The following is a 21,629-nucleotide window of genomic DNA, read 5'->3' on the forward strand; positions in this document are numbered from 1 at the left end:
GGTCACAAGAAAATGCTTTTCGTGATGTTATCAAATAAAATATCGTACTTTCCCAAAATGAATGGCGCATTACCACTTTTTCAGATATCGCTCCAGAGATGGCGGTAGAGTACATTAAAAACACACAACACATTGATGATAACTTGTTTATTAATAATAAAAGACACAAAAGAAAAGTAACATAAGCTTTTCATATTTTTAGCAGCTTTGGGTGTTGTCCATTCTTTTTTAGGTATCAATTGATTGATGATTCATAATTGATGATTCATGATTGATGATATGTGATAACGGATGATTGTATATTGGATGATTACAGGATGGATGATGGATGATGAAACATTGTCGTCAATCACTGTACAAATTTCTGATAAAATACAAAATACTTCATTCTAGTTACCTTCTGACAGAACAGCATTTTCTTTTTCTTTTCTTTTTTTCTTTGAAAAATGTCAAAACACTCTTTTATCAGCCAACATGATAAATCAATATAATAATGATGATTCACCACATCTATGGAAATTAAAAAATGGCAATAATAAGTATCCTGTGCACGATCATACTATCATTTAAAATAGAACAACTAAAAAAAAGAAATCTAGTAATTAAACTAAAACACGACAAAAACAAGTCAGTATCATGTATCACTTAGTACATGGATATTGTAATAATAGAATTTAATGCAGAGCATTTATATAATTAACTTTATTATAAAGAGAGAAATGTTGCTAACACTAAAAAAAAAAAAAAAAGAAAAAAAATGATGAAGTAGATACTAAAAATGATGAAGTAGATACTAAAAAAGACAATGATAAATTAAATACAATAGAAAGAGAGAAATGTTGCTAATACTAAAAAAAAAAATGATGAAGTAGATACTAAAATAATAAAGTAGATACTAAAAAAAATGATGATGAATTAGATACGATATAAAGATAGAAATGTTGCTAATATTTTTTAAAAAAAAGATAAAACTCGCTTACATCTTGTCTCATCATTTTATCAACTAAAATTAGTTCATAATTGCACGAGTGATTCATTTTCTTATAAAAGGATCCCTTTGATTTAACTTTTTTTTTTATTTCTTTACATTATATTCATCTTTTTGGCCTACCTGCTTACTTTTTGGTCTGTCTTCCTTTTTTTTGCCTATCTTTTTCCTTACAAGCATCCTTTAATAACTCAACCACCTCTGTCTGTTTCTCCATTGATCTACCTCTTTTTTGTTTCTGGGCTTGACCGTGGTCGCTAATGCGCATTTGCGTGGTTACGGTCAGCCTTTTTTTTTTTTTATTCAACAATTTCCGGGATGGTTATCGCCATCCTACTTTCGCTACGGCGATCTCGTTACACTTAAATGGTAAGCTAGTGAAATATTTTTATCTGGATAAGTATTACTCATTTTTTATCTTATTTTTTTTATCTTTTTTTTTTATATGTTAACTTGGTGAACTCAATTGGTGGATTTCTTTCCTTTTTTTTTTTTTTGATTGCTCATTTTTTTTCATGATATCTATTTTCTTATATTGTCTATTTGATTATGCGACAATTATATTTTTTTCTTCTGTCATTTATTTTCTATCCTTACGATATTTTATTTCCTATTTTTGCGCCATCTTATTCTTTGAATTCCGTCATTTTTTATTGAATAAAGTGTACAATCTCCAGTATTGCCTTTTTGGGTCATACCTAGAGAAAAAGAAATTCTTTGACCCTGACTGTAGAATATCCCGACCTTCTTTTTTTCATTTTTTTTTCTCTTTCTTTCTTTCTTTCTTTTTCCCACCTTTTTCTTACATTTAAATATATATATATTCTCTCTCTAAAATGACTGATAGAGGGAATACTTATCAACGTCAAAGACGTCGTAGTCAAGGTTTACGTGAAATCTTGGCTCTTTTTCATGTATCCATCATGGTAAACTATATATTATATTAAAAAAGCCAAGACTTTTTTTTTTTGATCTAATTGTACCTTGTAAAAAAAATTATAAATTAGGTACTTGGACTCATCATGGCTTGTAGTGGTAAATAAATAGAATGAAACAAAATTTATTTATTTTTTTTATGATTCTCACACTTTCTCTATAGGTGCATATCTTCTCGCAGGCAATGTCAGTTTAAGTACTAGTATGGGATTATTGTCAATAGGTGGTATAGTAGGCTTAATGAGCTTCTTGGCAGGTTTTGGAAGTCATCAAGAACATGCTGGATTTTTAAAAGTATATTGTGGTTTCACGGCCTTGGCACTGTTTTGTCAACTGATGAGTTTAGGTTGGCTTTATATTCAATCTCAAGATCATATGTTAGATGCCAAAATCAAGATAATATGGGACTTTTTTTATACGCATGATGAATGGTTTTTATTGGATATTGAACAATTGTAAGTTGATTGAAATCGAGATAAGCAATAAGTTTTTAATCCTTTTTTCAAAAAGGTTTCATTGTTGTGGTTATGCATCTCCTCAAGATCGACCTGTTCCCTTGACTTGTCAAATTTCTACTATAGGATGTAAATCAGCTTGGCTTCAATTTGGTACAACTTGGCATCATGGACTTTTAGTTGGATTATTTATATTTTTGATTCTTCAGGTATATCATTACAAAAAAAAAAAAAGTATCTGATTGACATTCCTTTTTTTTTTTTTTATTTATAGATGGGATCTCTTTTAATAACATTGATTACTTTGATGATGGTAGAAAAGGAAGCAAGAGAAGATGAACTTCATGAAAGTTTATTACAAAATTCATGTATTGGTAGTCGATTATATCATCATCATCTACTTGGAGAAGGGGATAGTCGACTTCGACAATACAATGCTTGGTCATCTCATTATTATCCACAACGTACCATTGGCAACAAACGAAACCAAAGTCCACCTCATTATGGAGCTCTTATTTGATCTACCATCTTTTTTTTTATTCAATAGTATATAGTCAATTTTTTTTTATTCCCTTTACTTTCTTAGTTTACATATTATATATATATATGTCTAGCTTTTGCACATAGTTTTTTTTTCTTTTTATACCTTATGTTATTGTACAATACTTTATTCATTCAACATCACAAAACTAAATAAAGAAAATTTTATTTTTGACAAAAAAAAAAAATAGATAAATAGGGGGGGGTATATAAGATATTCTATTCTATTTCACTGCCAAGAAGAGTGATCGTCATGATTGACTCTGTTTGCCAAGGAAGATGATACACCGGCTTGGAAGCGTTTCACAGCAATGATGGTCCACATACATGCTCGACATTTAGACCATGGAGAAAGTGGGGGATCAGCCTTGGTAACACCTAATTGTTGTAATACATCTAATGATTCTTGTTCACTATATAGATAGATAGATAGAAAAAGATTTTATCTTGACATGATCTTTATATATATATATATATTATATTTATTTCCCCTCTTACCATGATTCAAGTGCTGCATTAGCAAGCATCAAGTATTGTTTTTGAAATAGTAAATCATTTCGATGTTGTATATCCCTTTTTTGTCGTTGTTCTACCTGTTCCACTAAAGCCAATAATTCTTGCTTACTCCACTATAGATAAATATTAGAATTTTATTCATTTTATTTTATTTTATTTTACCTCGTTGGATGGCGTTCCTGAAATACAATCCTCCAATTCTTTATCCAAAGTCATTTTCCGTTGATCTTGTAACATATCTTCCAATAATCTTTTTTCTTGGCGACACTTGATTAATCCATCATGACTACGTTGTAAGGCCATTAATAATTGTTCATTTTCTCGTTGAAGATGTCGTACAAGGAATTGAAGTTCACTTTGTTCATCCAAATCTTGTGGTTTCTATCATATATATAACGTTAAGTGGCTCTTTCTCTTCTTTAACAAGTAATTGAATTTACCCACTTATCATGACCTTCTTCTTGTTCTTCTTCTTCTTCTTCTTGTGTTGTTGTTGTTGGTAATCGGAGAGACCGTTGTTGTCGTTGTTGTTGTTGTTGTTGTTGTTGAGGCAATAGAGGTCGACGTCGCTGTGATAACGGATAGATCTTTCAATTATATATATAAAAAAAAAGAAGAAGATGAGTATAATAATAAATTTAGGTAGAGTAGTAAAAGTATACCTCGTTTTCCATTATATTTTGATCTAATAAAGTATTTGGCCTAATTCCAAACTGACTTGCTGAACGTTGTATTAGTTCATCAGATAGTAAAGAGGATTGTGCAAGTTGTTTACTGAATTCAACTTTAGAATATATACTATCATTATCTCCATACAAATGTTCAGCAGAAGAATAATTCATATTATTATTATAAAAAAGAAAGAGAAAAAAAAAAAGAAGAGATAGACACGGACCTTAAAATACGCGTCCCTTTTCTAATTTGTGGCCAATTGGGAGACTATGATAGATTCAATTTTATAAAAGAATAGAAAGAAAGAAAGAAAATAGTTGATTTATAAAATCAACTAGAATATGTTCAATGATCATCATCATTATTATACTATTATCATTGAATCCATATAATATTTTTAAATACCGCGTTTTTTTTTTTTTATATATTTTATATTTTACAAAAAAGGGATATTCATTCATGCCAGATAGAAAAATAAAAAGATAAAAAAAGAAAAGATTATTCAATGATAGTATAATGATGATTATTTATTTTGATTTTATATATTGTATCTCCTTTGAAGATAAGTCTTGGGGTTATAATAGAGTTGTGTTTCAAATTCTTCTCAATAAAAAAAAAAAGGAATAACAAAAAGGGACATTTCTTTTCTTTTTCTTTTCTTTTCTTTCTTTCCTTTTCTTTTCTTCTTTTCTTACTTTTTATTATTATTATTACTTACTTACTTACTTATGGGTATTAGTTATATTTATGATAAACAACATGAATTGACTCTTCCATCTTCTACTTCAGTTTCATGCTTTACGAGTGATCATGTTCAACAAGATCAAAGAACGACATTATGGTAAAACAAAAAAAAGAAAAACCAGTTATTAACTTGTTATACTTATTATATATATATATTTGAATAGGATGGGTGACTTGGAAGTTTGGATGGATGAACAATTTATACAGTCTTTATTCAATTCATGGTTAGATAAAGTTAAAGTCAAAGTGATTCGTGATAAAACAACAGGGTAAAAAAATATTTATATAATATAATATTATATATATATATATATAATCTTTTTTTTTTTTTGTTTTGATATCACGGGTTAGAGTTAGTGCCGGGTATTGTTTTATTGATTTTGGAACCAATCTGATGGCTCGACGCATGTTAAATCTTTATCAAGGTGAACGCATATCAAATACCAACAAATGTTTCAAATTAAATTGGGCTTCAGGTGGTTTTTTTGATAAAAAGTAATAATAAAGAAATATATAATATTTTTTTTTTTTTTGTGATTATTTTACTTATCCTTTATTTTTTTATTATTATTATTATTAGAGAAGATCGATTGGATGAATATTCTATTTTTGTGGGTGATTTACCTTGGGATTGTACTGATATAACACTTTTTGTAAGAATAAATAAAAAAAAAATAAAAATATCAAATACTTTGAATTTATTATTTTATCAAAATAGAATCTCTTTCAATCTCGATATCCAAGTTGTAAATCAGCTAAAATCATGATCGATCCACACACAGGTTTATCTCGATGTTATGGTTTTGTTCGTTTTCATCATCCTTTGGATCAACAACAAGCTTTAATTGAAATGCAAGGTTTTATCTTGGCCAATCGTCCTATTCGTGTTTCTGTTGCTACACCAAAACATACAAATAATAACAACAATACCAATAGTACTAATAGTAGTACTACTAGTAGTAGAAATAGTAGTAATAGTAGTACTCATACTTCTCCTATCTTCTCCTTCTCTTCTCCTGTACCACTGACAACTTCAACAAAAATCAACAACAACAACAACAACAACAACAACAACAACAACAACAACAACAACAACAACAACAACAACAACAACAACAACAACAACAACAACAACAGCAACAACAACAACAACAACAACAACAATAATAATAATACAACAGTATTTGTAGGTGGATTATCAACACCATTACGTGAAGATGAATTACGACATTATTTTAGTCCATTTGGTGATATTGTATATGTCAAGATTCCTATTGGAAAAGGATGTGGATTTGTTCAATACGTATCACATGATGCTGCGGTTTCAGCCATTCAACATATGAATGGATATCAAATTGGTAGTTGTCGTATTCGTCTTTCTTGGGGTCGATCTCAACAACAATTAACAACTACATTATCCAAAACGTAAGTAAAATAAAAAAAAAATAAAAATAGAAATGATAATTGGATTGATCTTTTATTTTTTTTTTCCTTTATAAAAGACGTATGATGACAAATGGTTATTCATCCATCTTACCTCCTATATCTTCTATGCCAGCTGTCAATACCCATTTATTATTGAATCAAAGAAATGATCCATCTACTACTACACATTTCAAACCTTTTTTTTCATCAACTTCTTATTCTACTGCTTCCTTTGACATACCAACAACTACAGGTTCTTCTTCTTCTTCTTCAACAGTATCCAATCTTCCTTGGCCTTGGAATCCTGTATATGCACAATGATGAATATGTTTAGTATAATTAGTTATTGATATCATCTTTTTACTTTTTTAATTATATTTGGCTTCTTTTTTTTATACATTATATCTATACTTGTTTTGTTTTTGTTATCTTGCCTTTTATGAAATAAAAAGAACTACCTCTTTTTTTTTTTATGTTCCCTTTATAATAGGACTTTTTTTTTGAAGATCTTCATAGTTATTTTTCCAGGTGGCTGGATGAATTAATTACAATAAAAAAAAAAAAAAAGCTAACTCCTACACCCAGAAAAAAAGAAAAATCTGTGCACGACCTTGAGTTTTCCTTTTTTGGGTGGATGGTTTCATTTTGGCTTAGTTATTTCGGTAAAACGTTATGAAAAAAGAAAAGATTTGATTTTTATTAGTTTGACAACTTGATTAGACCGAATAAAGACAAGCGATGACTAAGATCGATCCCAATATGGATTTCATTTTATAAAAGAAAAAGAAATGACAAGTAAAAAAAAAAAAATAAATGATCGTATCGTTTTGTGTTCCAAAAGTAGGACAAGTTGACTTTTATAGGGACTAGACTATACAAAATTTGTGTGAATGCCCGAAAGTAGTCTTTTTCTTTTACCAACCAAAACAAAACACTGGGTTCTTGAATGATTTTGAATATCAGCAATGATAATGATGATGATGATGATAGAAATAAGAATTTTTTTTTTAGTCCCTCCTTTTTTTTTCATTCTTTTCTTTTCTTTTCTCTCTCTCTTTTTTTTTTTTTTTTTTTTTCTTTCTTTCCTTCTTTTTTGGCGACTCAAAAAAAAAGGGGTGAGGATTTTCACCTAGTTATTGACGGCTTCCCCCCTTTTTTTTATTATTCTTTTTTTTTCATCTTTTACTACAATTATCACGATTTTATTTCCGTTTAAACGACCATCATGGGGTCATTACCTGGATTGCCCATGTAAAAAGAATCATATTGGATCAAATTCATTTTGATTATTGATCTTTATTATTATTATTATTATTTAGATATTTCAATTTGGTCATACGTCAACAACCTTTACAATCACGTACTTGTGGAGTAGGTGACAAAGGTAAAATATTATACATAAAGGAAAAACATCTTCTAAAAGAAAAAAAAATCATATTATATAGTGGATCGACGACCAATTGATCCTCCTCTTATCATTGAATTACAGATGCACAACGGGTAAAAAGAAGAAGAAAAAGAAAAAAAGAAGAAAAAAGAAAAACTTACCATTCTATACCATGTGATTTTTTTTTCTCTTTTTCAATAGTTATCATCAATTACTCCTTCCAGAGGAATACATGACTGATTTGTTTATGACAGCAGTGTTGGTACCAGCAGCAAGAACAACAACAACATCATCATCAACACAACAACAAGTGGATCTCAGTCTTCATTCTCAACTAACGGTCGGTCGCACAGTTTCATCTTTATATCTCTTTAAAGATCTTGATTATATTCCAAAATGTTTCTTTGTCTTCTCAGATCTTTCTATTCGCGTCGAAGGTAGATATCGATTTCAATTATCTTTATTCCAAATTCAAGGGTAAAAAAAAATAAGAAATAAAGAATAAAAAATAAAAAAATAAAAAAAATAATAAAAAAAGAAAAAAAGGAAGGATAACTAAGAACAAAAAAAATCATAAACGACTAAAAAAATTTTTTTATTTTATTTTATTTTATTTTATTTGTATATATATATATATATATGTGTGTGTGTTGTCCAACCCAACTTGGTCAACCAGGACTTCGGTTACATTCCTACAATCCATTTTTACGGACGAGTTTACGGTATATTCCGCGAAAAAGGTAATATCAAACATATACCCAGACGCGTTATATCTATATTTATATATTTATATATATATATATTTATTTATATTGTATATATTTATATATTGCGTTATATATATATGTGTATATATATTTGTGTGTGTGTGTGTGTGTGTGTGTGTGTGTGTGTGTGTGTGTGTGTGTGTGTGTGTGTGCTTATGTTCTATTTGATTTTAATCTATTTTTTTTTCTTTCTTTCTTTCTTGTTAATAAACTAGTTCCCTGGTATGTTTGGTTCTTGTCCACTAGCTCGATGTTTTGCTGAACAAGGATTGAAAATACGAATTCGAAGCCCATCTAAACCACGACAGCCACGACGACGACAACAACAAAGGAACGTGGATACTAATCAGCCAACCAGTACTACTTCCTCAAGCGGAGATCTTGTTGAAGACAACAGCGACAATGATGATCATCACAGTACTATACCTACTATTATCAATAATAACAATAAAACATCATCATCATCATCTTCTTCTCCATCAGCTTGTTCTTCTACTACCAATGAATTATCGCCATCTTTTACAAAATCATTAGATAGGTAAAAAGAAGAAGAAGAAAAAAAGAGAGTTTTAATGATAAGAAAGAGAAAAAAAAAATGGGTTCTCCATTACAAATAAACATACGTCTTTTTTTTTTTTCTTTTTTCATTGACAGATCGAATGACTAACAATATCATCCACTCTTTTTTTTTATTATTATTAAATAGAAATAGAGACGATGAACACTATAATGAACAAAATAAAAAGCAAAAACAAGCATCCACAACAACAGAACGACGATTAAGTTTACCTGTAACAACAACTGATCACCATCATGAAGTAGAGCTTAACAATATTCATATGACAAAGAACACTGCTACGACTTCCATTGCATCTAACATTGAGCGAAGAGCGTTACCTTCATTCCGTGATTTTATACAGCAAGTACAACAACAACAACAACATCATCATCGTCCTCCTCCGTAGCATTTTACTCTTTTAATTCAATTCTGTTACTTAGCACTTGTACTATATATACACATATCTTGTTTTTTCTCTTTAGTTTACTTATCATCATTTATTATCATCATTCTTATTTTATCATCATCCATATTTTATCATCATCAATATAATCATCATCATTAACTATTGTCGTCATTCAATTGGTCATTGTCAAAAAATATAAAAAAGATATCATCCATCATTCTTAAATCATATATATATATTCATTCCAACTATATATTCTTCACCATCATTGTATCTTTTTTTACTAGTCATTCTTCATTATCATTCATATCATCATCACTCAATGATCTTTGTAGCAAATCATGCGTTTACAGGCATGAAGTAAAATAAATATACGTTGAAAAGTCAATAGCTTTTGAAGGTATACTAATGTTGAATATGGAAGCACAGCATGTGGAGATAGTTATCATACAAATGAGTAGTACAAAAAGTGAGATTGACATCATAACATGGCTTTTCTTTTTTTGTGTGTTGTCTTTACATAACTATTCAATTCTTTTTTTTTTTTTTTTTTTGGTGCCGCCAAAGGGAGTTGTATTTTGTACTCACTTTATGACATTTTGGTCCATGTGGTGGGATTCATCTGAGGGTCAAAAAGAAAACCTTTTTTTTTTTTTTTTCAACCACGCCCCTCCTTTTTTTTTATTTTGTTAATATCCTGCATTTGGTACAATTCACATGACTGTACACATAAGACAAAATAAAATCGATTTTTTTTTATTATTAAAAAGAAGAAAAAGGTATATCCTAAGCACGTTGACGAACAACAAGATCCAAGAACTATGCATTCAAAAAAAAAAAATAATTTTGAGATATTAAACAATCATTTGACTTTTAATCCTATTTCTTACCTGTTCATAATTGATTTGAATCCAACCATCTTGATCTGAATCAAATCCACGGAAAGAATCAGTCAATGTCTTGACAGTAACGCAAGCTTGTACAAAGTTATCAAAGGTGACATTGCCATTACCACGACTTTGTTGATTGGTACCTGATTCCACCCAAAAAAGAAAAAAATTGATCAGTTGACTCTTTCCCTTTTTGCTTTTTTTTTTTTTTTTTTTTTTTTTTTTTTTTTTTTTTTACCATAACGATCAAACTTTTGAATCAAACTATGGACAAACTTATCTGATACATTGAAACCAAAAGCACGTAAAGCTTGACTCATTTCATTTCGATCCACCGATCCTGAACCATCTCGATCAAATGTTTGAAAGCATTTTTTCCATTCTTCAATATAGTTCCAAAGTCCGCTGAATTCGTTGAAGTTGATGGTACCACTATTGTCTGAAGGGCAAAAAAAAAAAAAGAAAATTTGTGAATCAATCATGCATCCACTTTTTTTTTTTAAATTATTACCAGTATCAAACATATTCACCATAGTACGCACAGTTTCAATATTAAATGGACTCCAATCACCATTAATTAAAGCTCTTTGTAATTCATCGACTGTCAACTGACCAGACCCATCGGTATCTACGGCTTTGAACCAAGCCCATAATTGAGGATTGGCACCAGGAGGAGGACCAGATGGAGGTGCATGTCCTTATATGTTATAAATAATATAGTTTATCATTCGTTTATATATATATATATATATATGTTATATGAAATATAAGAAAATAATAATAATAATAAAAAAAAAAGACAAGTTTTAGACTAGATGAAACTAATTTCTTTTATTATTATTATTATTATTATTACCATAACCTTGTTGAGGAGAATAACCGTATGGAGCTTGTGTTTGTGGAGGAGGAGGCACACCTTGATTGTATTGATTAGATTGGTAAGACATGATTATATGTTGGATGAATAAAAAGGGGAAGAGGGGGTTGGGAAGAACTTGGCGCGTAACCCCTATTTTTTTTTTTGCCTCTTTGGCTTTGATAAAATAAAATAAAATCAAACGCCGCAGCCAACGGGTTTGTTCTCTAACCAGCACTTTCAGAGCATTTTCGATCAACCTCATCCAAACCATGGTTACTTTTATTACAAACTTCAATCTGGATATTTTCATGTTTCAATCGTTATCATTCAATTCAGATCATCCATCCCATACTAACAAACTTTAAAAATATGATTTTTAAATAAGCAAGAAAAAAGATAATAATAAAAAAAAGAGAGGGAGAATCACTCTGTCCATTGCATGAATGATAACATATTGGTCATCCTGGTATTGATCATCAAAATAAAACAGCTCAAATAATAAAATAAATACATCCATCCTAATTTATTTGATTTTAAAAACAAAAAGATCACATCTTAGCAGGTTGTGTAGAGGTTGCCCAAGTAAGAATCAATTGATGAGCTATAGCTAATTTGGGGGGTAAAGTAAATATACCATCACCTTTCAAAGCACCCAAGACATCCGAGCGACTAAACCATCGGGCACTTTCTAATTCCTTGTCTTCCATCTTGACTTGTTCATTTGTAGCTGATGCAATAAATCCAAACATGAGGGAATTGGGAAATGGCTTATCACAAAAAAAAGAGGATGTGAGTTTTTTTTATTTTTTCCTTATTAATCATAATCATTTTACCCAAGGTTGTGTACTATGATAAGCAACATGATCCACATGAATACCAGTTTCTTCTAAAGCTTCACGACGTACTGCTTCTTCAATGGATTCACCTGGTTCTACAAATCCTGCTATACATGAAAACATTCTTGCTGGCCATCGTTTTTGTCTTCCCAATAAGATTTTGTCTGCTGTAGGATGTACAATACAAACAATGACAACCGCATCTACTCAAATAAAAAAGTTCGGGATAAATAATCAAATCATATTATATATTTATATACCTGTTCGAGGATAAGCAAAGTTATGAATGCCATTATGACTGATACATTGAGAAGTTTCGTTGGAACTACATGTCATCTTGTACCCTGCTTCTTTGATCTTCACTGGGTTTCCACATGCAGGACAAAATTTGTTTCTTGTATGCCAGTCCACTATTCATTTCCAAATATACATATATATATATATATATATATATATATATATAAGGAGTTAAATGATATCAAGATGAGTGACGACATGTTCCATTCTTTTTTTTTTCTTTTTTTTTTTACCCATAGCTCGTGCTTGTGCAAGAATAGCAGCAGATTCCCTGTCCAATTGGAAACCAAGAGGTAATGGTGATGAGAACTCCAATCCTTCCTTTTCCAAATCTTTTAAAAAGTCATATATAAAAAATGAGGACGAGGTTCAGTTAGATCTTGATTATTGTCATTCATATTACCTTGATGAAGTTGTACCAACGTCATATTGTTATCCTTTTCATTGACAGTGATATCTAAAGCCCAATAAGGAATCCCTTCTTTTGCATCACCTTCTTTATCACTAACAAATCGTTCATCAATGCCTAAAAATACCAATGCACCTTCCAATGATGCCGCTTTGATTTTTTCAACATCAGCCCAATATAATCCAGTTTTTTTGTCATTTTTATCAAATAAAGGATCCAATTTTGAAAATAATAAGAATCGAGCATTGGTAGCATGCATCAATCGATTCAAATGATCTTGTTCTGTACGATACCAACCATATCTAATCAATCATAATAATAAGATAAGTTGTTATTTCTATTCATTTTTTTTTTGTCTATACCTATTCAGGGGACTTCCAGCAAAAAAATTGACATGGTTAACTTGTTTGGATAGACTTGACAATTGTTCCTTTGATTGTTGTTGTTCTTGTTGAGGAGGAGAAAGTAATTGAGCCACTTGATCATAACCCCAAAACTGAGCTAGTTGAGCAGGTGTTTTACCATCACCATTCACTACCGTCAAAAGTTCACCATGGTTATCTCGTAAGTAAGTCGCGATATCAAGTTGACCATATCGTGCAGCAAAATGAAGAACAGTCCAACCACGGTCATTACGACTCTTCAAAGTTGCTTGTGGTTGATTTTTAATATAATCGAGATCTCCAGAAGCGGCTGCTTCAAAAATATTAGTCATGTGTATATATATATAAAAGACAAGAAAGAAAAGAGAGAGAGAGAGAAAAAGATGACAAAGAAAAAAGCTTATTTTTTTATTGGTTTGATTGATACTCCGCAATTGCTTTTTTGGAATTGGCTATTTTCACTTTTTTTTTTTCTCTATAAGCATAAAACTATTTCTTCTTTCTACACTATACAGATTTATAAAAGAGTTCGTACGCAATATTTAATTAGGATGATATCATTTATAAAATAAAAGTGTGTTTTTTTGTTCTTTATTTCATCAATACATAATAAAAAAAGAGGGTTATGATCTTGCTTCCATAGAACGAATTAGTTAAGAAGTGTTCAGGCCCAAAATCATGCGTCAAATGGTAAAAAAAAAAAAAAAAAAAAAAAAATAGGCGGCAACTTAAAAATTTGCCCACTTACCTTTTTGCCCTCACAAGCCACCTTCCTAACGCTTTTTTTTTGAAGGGAGTTTTCTTTTTCTTTTTTTTCAGTTTTTCTTTTTCCTTCCTTCTTTAGATCCATTCCATTCTCCTTTTTTTTATATTTGAAAGAAGAATGTCCACGACCACATTGAATTTATATTGGGATCTAGCGTCGTTGGATGTCAAGACTCGACAACAAGCCACAGTAACATTAATCAGGACATTGGCAGATTTCCAACAACAACATGAAAAGAGTTTGGATTCCATGGACGATAATGGTATTGCGGATACAGAAGAAAAATTGGATATATTATGTGCTTCCGATGTTTCTTATGCTGTACGTCGTTTATTACGTGGTTTACCTTCTTCACGTCAAGGTGCTCGTCAAGGTTTCTCTCTAGCACTAACCGAACTTTTGTCCATTATTGATTGTATCGGCACCAACTTGGTCTTGGATCTCCTTTGTCAATATACAGAACGTACAAATGGCATGTCTGGTGAAGAAGTACGAGATATGTTGTTTGGTCGACTCTTTGGGATCATGGCTATTGTTGCTTCTGGTTTACTTACTCGATCTTCTTCTACATCAGTTGATGATGTTCTCCGTATCCTTGATCTTGTTTCTGAAATTGCAAACGCTAAAACGTATTTGAACGAAGTCTGTTATCATGTTATCATCAATATGTTACCTCATGTAAGTAACGTGCATCATTAATAAAAGTTATTTAAAAAAAAACTAACCTTTTTCATTTTTTTTTTGTTTTGAATTTATTTTGACAGGTCAACAAAATGGAAAAAAAGGACCAAGTGATGGATAAAATCATGACTTTATTTTTACGTGAAAGTATCGCCAATGTGGATGAAGTAAACTTAACTTTGGCTATTCAACAACAAGTTTCTGATGTGGATCTATCTCGTGCCTTTAAAGGATGGGCTAGTCAAAATGTATTTGATCGTGCTAATCTTCCTCATGTAGCCTTGATTGTTCGAGTAAGTACCAAAAAAAAAATCAACAAGAGAAAAATGAGAACTGATTTTGATGGATTTTATTAGGAAGTACCTATTGAAAACAATGATAATCAAGTAGATTGGACTCCTCAATTACATTCAATTTGGGATCGTCTTTTGGCTCCTCTTTTATCCATGGAAAACAATAACAACAAAATGAATGCTTCATTCCATGAATTCTGGTCTATCGTTGTTGATGGTAATAAAAAAAAATAATAATAATACAAATGCAAAAACCTCCATTCTTACCCCTTTTTTTTCTCTCTCTCTCTTAGCTAACATGTTTGGCAATCAAGCTAGTCATGGTCGCAAATATTGGGGTTTCCAAATCGTCAACAAAGTACTTCCTCAATTATCTACTGACCAAATGCCTTTGATCTTTACAGAAAACTTCATGCGTACATTCATCAACAACTTGTCATCAGAAGTCCGATTCTTGAACAAGGCTGCTCGTCAAACCGCCATCACCATCCAAAAAGTAGCAGAACAAAACAAACAAGTTGGTTTTGCTATGGTATCTCAATTGATCGGGAAATATGGTAATCATCAATTTGATCGTATCACAAAAACGAAGACAGTTGAAAATTTGTTGGCCACCATGGATGCTACGGGTATCCGGCATTATTTGGGTTATCTTGCTCGACTGTTTGTGAACAACAATGCTACATCGGATGATACTCATCATCAACGTCCTATTGTCGAAATACAGCGTGAATGGGCTCTTCAACAAATGCTTCTATTGGTTCATCATCCTAAAACACCCAAGGACGAAACCTGGATCAAAGATATCATTCAATTTTTCTTGGTTTATACCTTTTTCGATGTCAACAATGATGAATCCAACAATAAGAAGAAGGCCAAGAAATCCAAGAAAGACACCACAGAAGTCGATTATTTTGTAGAGTATCAATGTCCTAGCCCAGCTTTATCCGAAGCCACACGTTCTATCTGTAAATCCAAATTCCAAGCCTTGGTACTCGCTCTTTCCAAGTTACCACCCTCCAAGAAGGTCGAAACTGGTCATCTCAAGACACGTCGATGGAATGGAGCCACTAATGATGGTCAATTATGGGCCGAGATCGTATATCAACAGTACCAACATCTTTTGAAGAAAAACAACAAAAAATCCACCAACACATTGACCCTTCATCATCAACATCAAAAAGAAGAAGAAGAAGAAGATAGTGACAAGGTGATCAAGGAGACACTTAAGGTGATTGAAGGATTGAAACAACAAGTCAAAGATGGTGAAGAAAATGTAGCCTATGGTTTTGAAATTTTGTTTTATCATGTGTTACTTCATTCCTTGATGGATCAAGAAGAAGGTGTAGGATTACTTGGTGATCTATTGAACTGTTATGAAAAATTGGCTCAAGATATCAAGAACAAGAACAAGAAGAATGCCAAAGTTGAACAACAAGATCAAGAACCTGAAGCAATTGAAGTGATTGTGGATATCCTATTGAGTTTCCTGACCAGTGCCTCACCTATGCTTAAAGGTATCTCCGAATATGTATTTGAACTCTTCTCTCATTTGTTAACGAAACAAGCCATGGAAAACTTGATCAATGTAAGTTTTTTTTTTTTAAAAAAAAAAAAGAGAAAATTTGGATATTCATGTTCATTGATCATTTATTTATTTTTTTTTTCCTATAGATTGTTATCACGGATGAAAACAAACAAGGTGGTGAAGAATTATTTGGTGCCGAAGATGACGACGAAGAAGAAGAGGATGATGATGATGTGGAAATGATTGACGGTGATGATGATGATGTGATGGAAGAAGATGAAGATGATGACGAAGAAGAAGATGAAGATGATGACGAAGAAAATGGAGAAGTGGATGAAGAACTTCGACAAAAACTGGAAGAAGCCATGCGTAACCAAGGAATTCTAGGCGATAACTCTGATGATGAAGAATTATTGGACGATGAAGCGATGGAAGCGTTTGATGAAAAACTAGCCGAGATCTTCCGACAAAAGAAGGTGGAAAAGCAAAACAAGAAGAATATGCAAGAAAGTGTGGTCCATTTCAAGAACAATGTGATGGATTTGATTGTTCTCTTTGCTCGTCGTAACCCTACCAATCCTCTTGTGCTCGACACCATTGTTCCTCTTCTTCAAGTGGTACAAACTACTCCCTCCAAGGCGTCCGTGGCCCAATTTGTCAACAAGGTAGAATCTTATTTGAAGAACAAACTTGGCAAGGCCACTGAAGTGCCTGTGTATGGTTCCTATGATGATTCTGTGTTATTGGATATTGTGAACTCGATTCATGCATTTTCGGTCAGTACGCATGGTGCAGGCAAAGCACATGGTGATATGTGTTCTCAACTTTTACTTTTCCTCCGCCGGTGTATTGTGGGCTCTGGTAGCGACATCTCAGTGAATGTTCTCAACAGTGACAAAAAAACAAAACAACAAGGTCGTGTGTTGGCTCACTATATGGAACGATACCAAGCCAGTCTTGTCTCGTTTTTGGCCAAGAAATCCAATCCTCTCCATACCTCGTTCTTTGTCACTTTTCTGCAACGTTATCCTTTGACTTGTTGGGATTCTTTTCTTCCCTCATTACTTCCATTTATTCAATCTGAAGCTTGTGCTAACACTTTCCGTCATTCTTTGGCTTGTCAATGGTCTGGTATTCTTATTCAACAATGTGTTACCAAGGTAAACTCCAAAAAAAAAAAAAAGATGAATTGAATTTTACTGATTATAATTTTTTTTTTTTTTGGATGAATAGAAAAATAAGGAAATAGATCAAGCATTTTTAAAGACTATTTTACCCACATGGATGACTCAAATTCAACAAGCCATCAAGAAAATCACTACCAGTACTGATGTGAACACTCAAATATCTAGTAACAATGAAAGGTTGAAATCATTGATGAAATTGGCCAGTTTGATGGATAAAACAGCATCTCGGTTGGGAAATAAGGTAAATCATCAAAAAAAAAAAAGAATTCTATAGATTATGTACAATTAACATCATGTTTTCTAAATAGATCACTACTTGGGATACGGATTTATTCACCACACTTTCCACAGACAAGACTTGGGCCACTCCTGTTGTTCGAACCACTTGCAAAGCTATTCTTGATAGATCATAGATTCGTTTTATTTTTAAATTTCTCACATCCCGCATATACTCTTATTGGTACCATCATCATCATCATCATCATCATTATATTATATTTTATTTTTTTTTTACTATCCATTTTTTCACCTTTATTTTTGTAGTATTACCCATTGTCTTTTCTTTAAAAAATAAAAAATAATAATAAAAGAAATGTTCATTTTTTTCTTTTTTGGTCTAAATAGTTTTTATTGAATGAATATAATACAAAACTTAGGGAAACAAAGTAGATAAGACTAAATAGATATTGAGACAAAGTAATAAAAGGGTGATCAGATAAGCACACACATTGGTCATCCATCCATTGGCAAAAGTCAAAACTTCTTCTTGTTTTTGTGTCAAAAAAGGTTGTTCTTGTTCTTGATCCTTGTCGACATAACCCAATTTATATAACATTGTCCGGAAGAAGGAAGGTTTGGTATCATTATTATTGTTGTTGTTGTTTGATGATTGTATCACGTCCAATTTCATAATGGTGGCCGAGGAAGTAAAATACACAAGAGGAATAACGGCAAAGGGTAATTGAATGGAAAGAGCTACCTGACTTGCCACCAACATTTGACTCAGTCCTGATCGTCCTGCTAAACAAGCTGCCGCCATGGCAGGTACAATAGCAATCAATCTTGTCAACAACCGTCGTAACCAAGGTCGTGTCGTCATGCCTAAAAATCCACTCATCACTACTTGCCCAGCCAAAGTTGCTGTCAATGTACTTGATTGTCCTGCACATAATAACGCAATCGCAAACACAAATGCTGCCACCGGTCCAATGTATTGTCGTAATAATCCATGCGCATCAAATAAATCTGACATCACTGTCGCCGAGTCTTCGTGATGGAAATTTGCTGATGCCACAATCAGAATGGCGGCATTGATGAAGAATGCAAAACAAAGTGCCACCACCAAATCCATCAAGCCATAATGTAAACTGTTTCCTACATGTTCCTCCAGTTCTTGTCGCACTTGATCTATCGTTCGTTTGTTGTGTCGTTCATCTATCATTACCATAGTACTATCATTTTCATCATCATCATCATCTACTTTCATTTTAGGTAAAGCTGTCATGCGAATGGTATCGTCCCCTTCTTCTTCTTCTTCCCATTGTTCTTGTGTTTTTAGCATGTGATGATCATCGTCCTTGTAGTCATCGTCATCTGCAAATAAGGTATCACTGGAGGAATCAAGAGTAGGTGCTAAAGCTGATTCGGTGACTATTTCTGAATCATCCAAAGGTCGTTGAGATCTCCATTCATAACATCTTGATTGTACAATGAAGGAATGTAAAAACAAGTTATGAGGCATAACCGTGGCACCAATGATACCAATAGCTACATACAAACAATCCTTGTCCAAAAAGATATCCGAGGAAGGTAAGAATCCACGCATAACATCACTCATAACGACCGGCGAGAATGTAAGTTCGATGATAAAGCAGATCCCCACTGCAGACACTAAAGCCATAACAAACCATTCAAAATAATGAACAAATCGCATATCATGTTGTCCGTCTTGATCTTCCTTGTAGAACAGAAGAATAATCAATACATCCAATGCAGTGATGGCCACACCCATAGGAAGCGAGATGGATGGGAACAGTAAAGTCAAGGCAATAGCACTACCAATGACTTCAGCAAGATCTGTCATGATGATACCAATTTCAGAAATCACATAGAGAAAGAGATTCAATGGTCGTGGTAAATGATGTCGTGAAGCTGCTGCTAAATCCAAGCCAGAAACCGTGCCCAGTCGAATCGCTAGATTTTGTAAAAAGATGGCAATCACATTGGAAACCAAGATCACAAAAAGTAACGTATATCCAAAACGACTACCACCTTCCATATCCACTGACCAATTACCAGGATCAAGACTATCAAATATAGAAAAGGGTTAATTAATATACAACAAACATTTTTTTTTCTATCTTTTTTTTTTTCTCTTTTTGGCTTTACTATCCTACTGCAATCATAAACCCAGGTCCAATATATCGCAATAACCTTCGTAAATAGGAACCTGTCCGTACAATTATTCCAGTTCCCATCTTGTAAATACATATATATCTATATATGTTGGTATAGGAGAAAAAAAAGGGTGAAATGAAGAGAATACAAAAAAAAAAAAAAAAAAGGTAGGAAAGGAGAGAAGAAACCAAAATTGGATTTGATTTTTTTGTCACTAAATAAACGGCGATTTAAATATTGCTCAATGCCATGATGTAATTGGCCAATGGTGCACTGACTTTAGTCGTTGGTATGGTTGCTCAAGCAAATGAACAGGCTGCTTTGTGTGTACGTGGTTAAAGTAAAATACTTTTTTTTGTGTACCTATGATTGAAAAAAAAAAAAAAAGAACATAGGGCAACATTATTTTCTGAAAATCAAATACGTTAAAAAAGAGATGTTCTAAATAAATAGTGATGATACATTAATTGGTAACAAATATCACGTGTCATATTGCAGCACCCATCATAACCCGTTTTTCTTCCCATTGGCTTCATGATGAGGGCACAACATAAGATTATACTGATGACATACATATAAATGATGACTGGTACTATTACTAAAGATATGAGTGATACTTTTCGCTTTATTCAAAAAAAAAAAAAGAATACAATAAAGATATTATCTACGGTAAAATACTAATTAAAGATATTTAAAATCATAAAAACTAATCATCAAGCTACTTTTGCATAATTGGAATGTGATTTTATTGTCCAATTGAAATCCTGTCATACATCCATCGAAATAACTTTTTCATTCGATATCTATCATTTCTGCCATATATTTTCTATGTGCATAAATAATGCGCTCTAAAAAAAAGAAAGATAGGATCCATCACTGCAAATTAGTAGACTATTCAAAGATAAAAGGCGTTGAGGAAAGTCTATAAACTAAAGTACATTGAGAGAACCAATATTATATATATATTATTAATATGATGAACTTTCAATATTTTTTTTTCTTTCGGATAATACCTATAATAGTAAACTTTGATAGTTGATCCCAACTACTATATGTATGGAGGGTCTTGATTGTAACTACGTACTAAGGAACGTAAAAAAAAAAAAAAAAAAAAAAAAAAAAGAGCTAATGGGAAAAGAAGAAGAGCTGGAAAAATCCGTTTGATTTTAACTTTATTTCGGTATCTCAATTTAGTGAAGCAATTGACATTACAATAGATGGACTTGATCAAAATAGCCTTTTTTTGAAAATAAAAATTTTTTATCATTTTAAAAATATTGATGTAGTAATTAAATAAAAAATTATTGTTTATTATATGATATTGAATGAATTTCAGATTCATGGATAATATCAGGTACATGATTGAATGTCTCCCTTTATTTTTTTTTTCAGGGTTCTATATATATAAAAAAAAAAAAGGTTATATCCCCAGGGTATGTTTGGAGAGGGAACATATTACCAAATCAAAAAAAGTAAAATCGAGATGGGAATAATCCAAAAAAATGGTAACTTTCCCTTTTATGACAAAGCATATTATTATTTTCAACCGAAGAGCGGAAATCAAGTGGTTTTAGAGTTTGTTTGTCATGGTGGGAGGATGGGAGAAAGTGGAGTTTGCGGGGTGAATCACAAAAAAAAAAAAAAAAAATAGATTCTATTGGAAAAAAAAAATTCGACGAAATCACCCGCGGATGATTATTCTCCTATT

General features: G+C 31.9%; 8 protein-coding genes across 8 annotated transcripts; 4 read left to right on the plus strand and 4 right to left on the minus strand.

The window, feature by feature from the left end:
• The first annotated feature begins 1,710 nt into the window (after positions 1–1,710).
• On the plus strand, positions 1,711–3,108 carry BX664DRAFT_342211 (uncharacterized protein). The gene is made up of 5 exons (XM_051547104.1): positions 1,711–1,914; positions 1,996–2,023; positions 2,088–2,379; positions 2,435–2,588; positions 2,654–3,108. Exons 1-5 carry the CDS (start codon positions 1,825–1,827, stop codon positions 2,897–2,899), a joined length of 810 nt encoding a protein of 269 aa, XP_051396783.1. The 5' UTR covers positions 1,711–1,824; the 3' UTR covers positions 2,900–3,108.
• BX664DRAFT_342217 (uncharacterized protein) lies at positions 3,109–4,383 on the minus strand. Its single transcript, XM_051547105.1, has 5 exons — positions 4,098–4,383; positions 3,876–4,022; positions 3,598–3,816; positions 3,418–3,548; positions 3,109–3,332 (listed from the first exon to the last, which is right to left on the minus strand). The coding sequence occupies exons 1-5, from the start codon at positions 4,275–4,277 to the stop codon at positions 3,149–3,151; spliced, it is 861 nt and encodes a 286-aa protein (XP_051396784.1). The 5' UTR covers positions 4,278–4,383; the 3' UTR covers positions 3,109–3,148.
• A 407-nt stretch (positions 4,384–4,790) lies between these two features.
• On the plus strand, positions 4,791–6,280 carry BX664DRAFT_303255 (mRNA binding post-transcriptional regulator; the record flags this gene model as incomplete). Its single annotated transcript, XM_051542473.1, has 5 exons — positions 4,791–4,948; positions 5,016–5,120; positions 5,203–5,346; positions 5,432–5,504; positions 5,570–6,280. The coding sequence occupies exons 1-5, from the start codon at positions 4,836–4,838 to the stop codon at positions 6,278–6,280; spliced, it is 1,146 nt and encodes a 381-aa protein (XP_051396785.1). The 5' UTR covers positions 4,791–4,835.
• Positions 6,281–7,332: 1,052 nt separating this feature from the next.
• On the plus strand, positions 7,333–8,186 carry BX664DRAFT_342225 (velvet factor). The gene is made up of 4 exons (XM_051547106.1): positions 7,333–7,527; positions 7,596–7,660; positions 7,722–7,776; positions 7,865–8,186. Exons 1-4 carry the CDS (start codon positions 7,502–7,504, stop codon positions 8,142–8,144), a joined length of 426 nt encoding a protein of 141 aa, XP_051396786.1. The 5' UTR covers positions 7,333–7,501; the 3' UTR covers positions 8,145–8,186.
• Positions 8,187–10,135: 1,949 nt separating this feature from the next.
• Positions 10,136–11,284, minus strand: BX664DRAFT_342232 (uncharacterized protein). The gene is made up of 5 exons (XM_051547107.1): positions 11,142–11,284; positions 10,797–10,982; positions 10,524–10,724; positions 10,286–10,428; positions 10,136–10,214 (listed from the first exon to the last, which is right to left on the minus strand). Exons 1-5 carry the CDS (start codon positions 11,230–11,232, stop codon positions 10,182–10,184), a joined length of 654 nt encoding a protein of 217 aa, XP_051396787.1. The 5' UTR covers positions 11,233–11,284; the 3' UTR covers positions 10,136–10,181.
• Positions 11,285–11,639: 355 nt separating this feature from the next.
• On the minus strand, positions 11,640–13,425 carry BX664DRAFT_342234 (NUDIX hydrolase domain-like protein). Its single transcript, XM_051547108.1, has 6 exons — positions 13,049–13,425; positions 12,681–12,988; positions 12,511–12,609; positions 12,241–12,390; positions 11,978–12,183; positions 11,640–11,911 (listed from the first exon to the last, which is right to left on the minus strand). The coding sequence occupies exons 1-6, from the start codon at positions 13,399–13,401 to the stop codon at positions 11,693–11,695; spliced, it is 1,335 nt and encodes a 444-aa protein (XP_051396788.1). The 5' UTR covers positions 13,402–13,425; the 3' UTR covers positions 11,640–11,692.
• Positions 13,426–13,908: 483 nt separating this feature from the next.
• BX664DRAFT_303262 (DNA polymerase phi-domain-containing protein) lies at positions 13,909–18,075 on the plus strand. The gene is made up of 7 exons (XM_051542474.1): positions 13,909–14,513; positions 14,600–14,809; positions 14,873–15,026; positions 15,103–16,397; positions 16,484–17,497; positions 17,571–17,765; positions 17,833–18,075. Exons 1-7 carry the CDS (start codon positions 13,953–13,955, stop codon positions 17,935–17,937), a joined length of 3,534 nt encoding a protein of 1,177 aa, XP_051396789.1. The 5' UTR covers positions 13,909–13,952; the 3' UTR covers positions 17,938–18,075.
• Positions 18,076–18,647: 572 nt separating this feature from the next.
• Positions 18,648–20,090, minus strand: BX664DRAFT_286589 (natural resistance-associated macrophage protein-domain-containing protein; the record flags this gene model as incomplete). The annotated part of the gene is made up of 3 exons (XM_051541710.1): positions 19,913–20,090; positions 19,136–19,830; positions 18,648–19,021 (listed from the first exon to the last, which is right to left on the minus strand). Coding segments are annotated over exons 1-3 (1,158 nt in total), but the record flags the coding sequence as incomplete, so codon positions are not given.
• Between the last annotated feature and the right edge of the window lie 1,539 nt (positions 20,091–21,629).

The sequence above is a fragment of the Halteromyces radiatus genome (genome assembly GCF_025201355.1).
Source record: "Halteromyces radiatus strain CBS 162.75 chromosome Unknown BX664scaffold_9, whole genome shotgun sequence".
Classification (NCBI taxonomy): domain Eukaryota; kingdom Fungi; phylum Mucoromycota; class Mucoromycetes; order Mucorales; family Cunninghamellaceae; genus Halteromyces; species Halteromyces radiatus.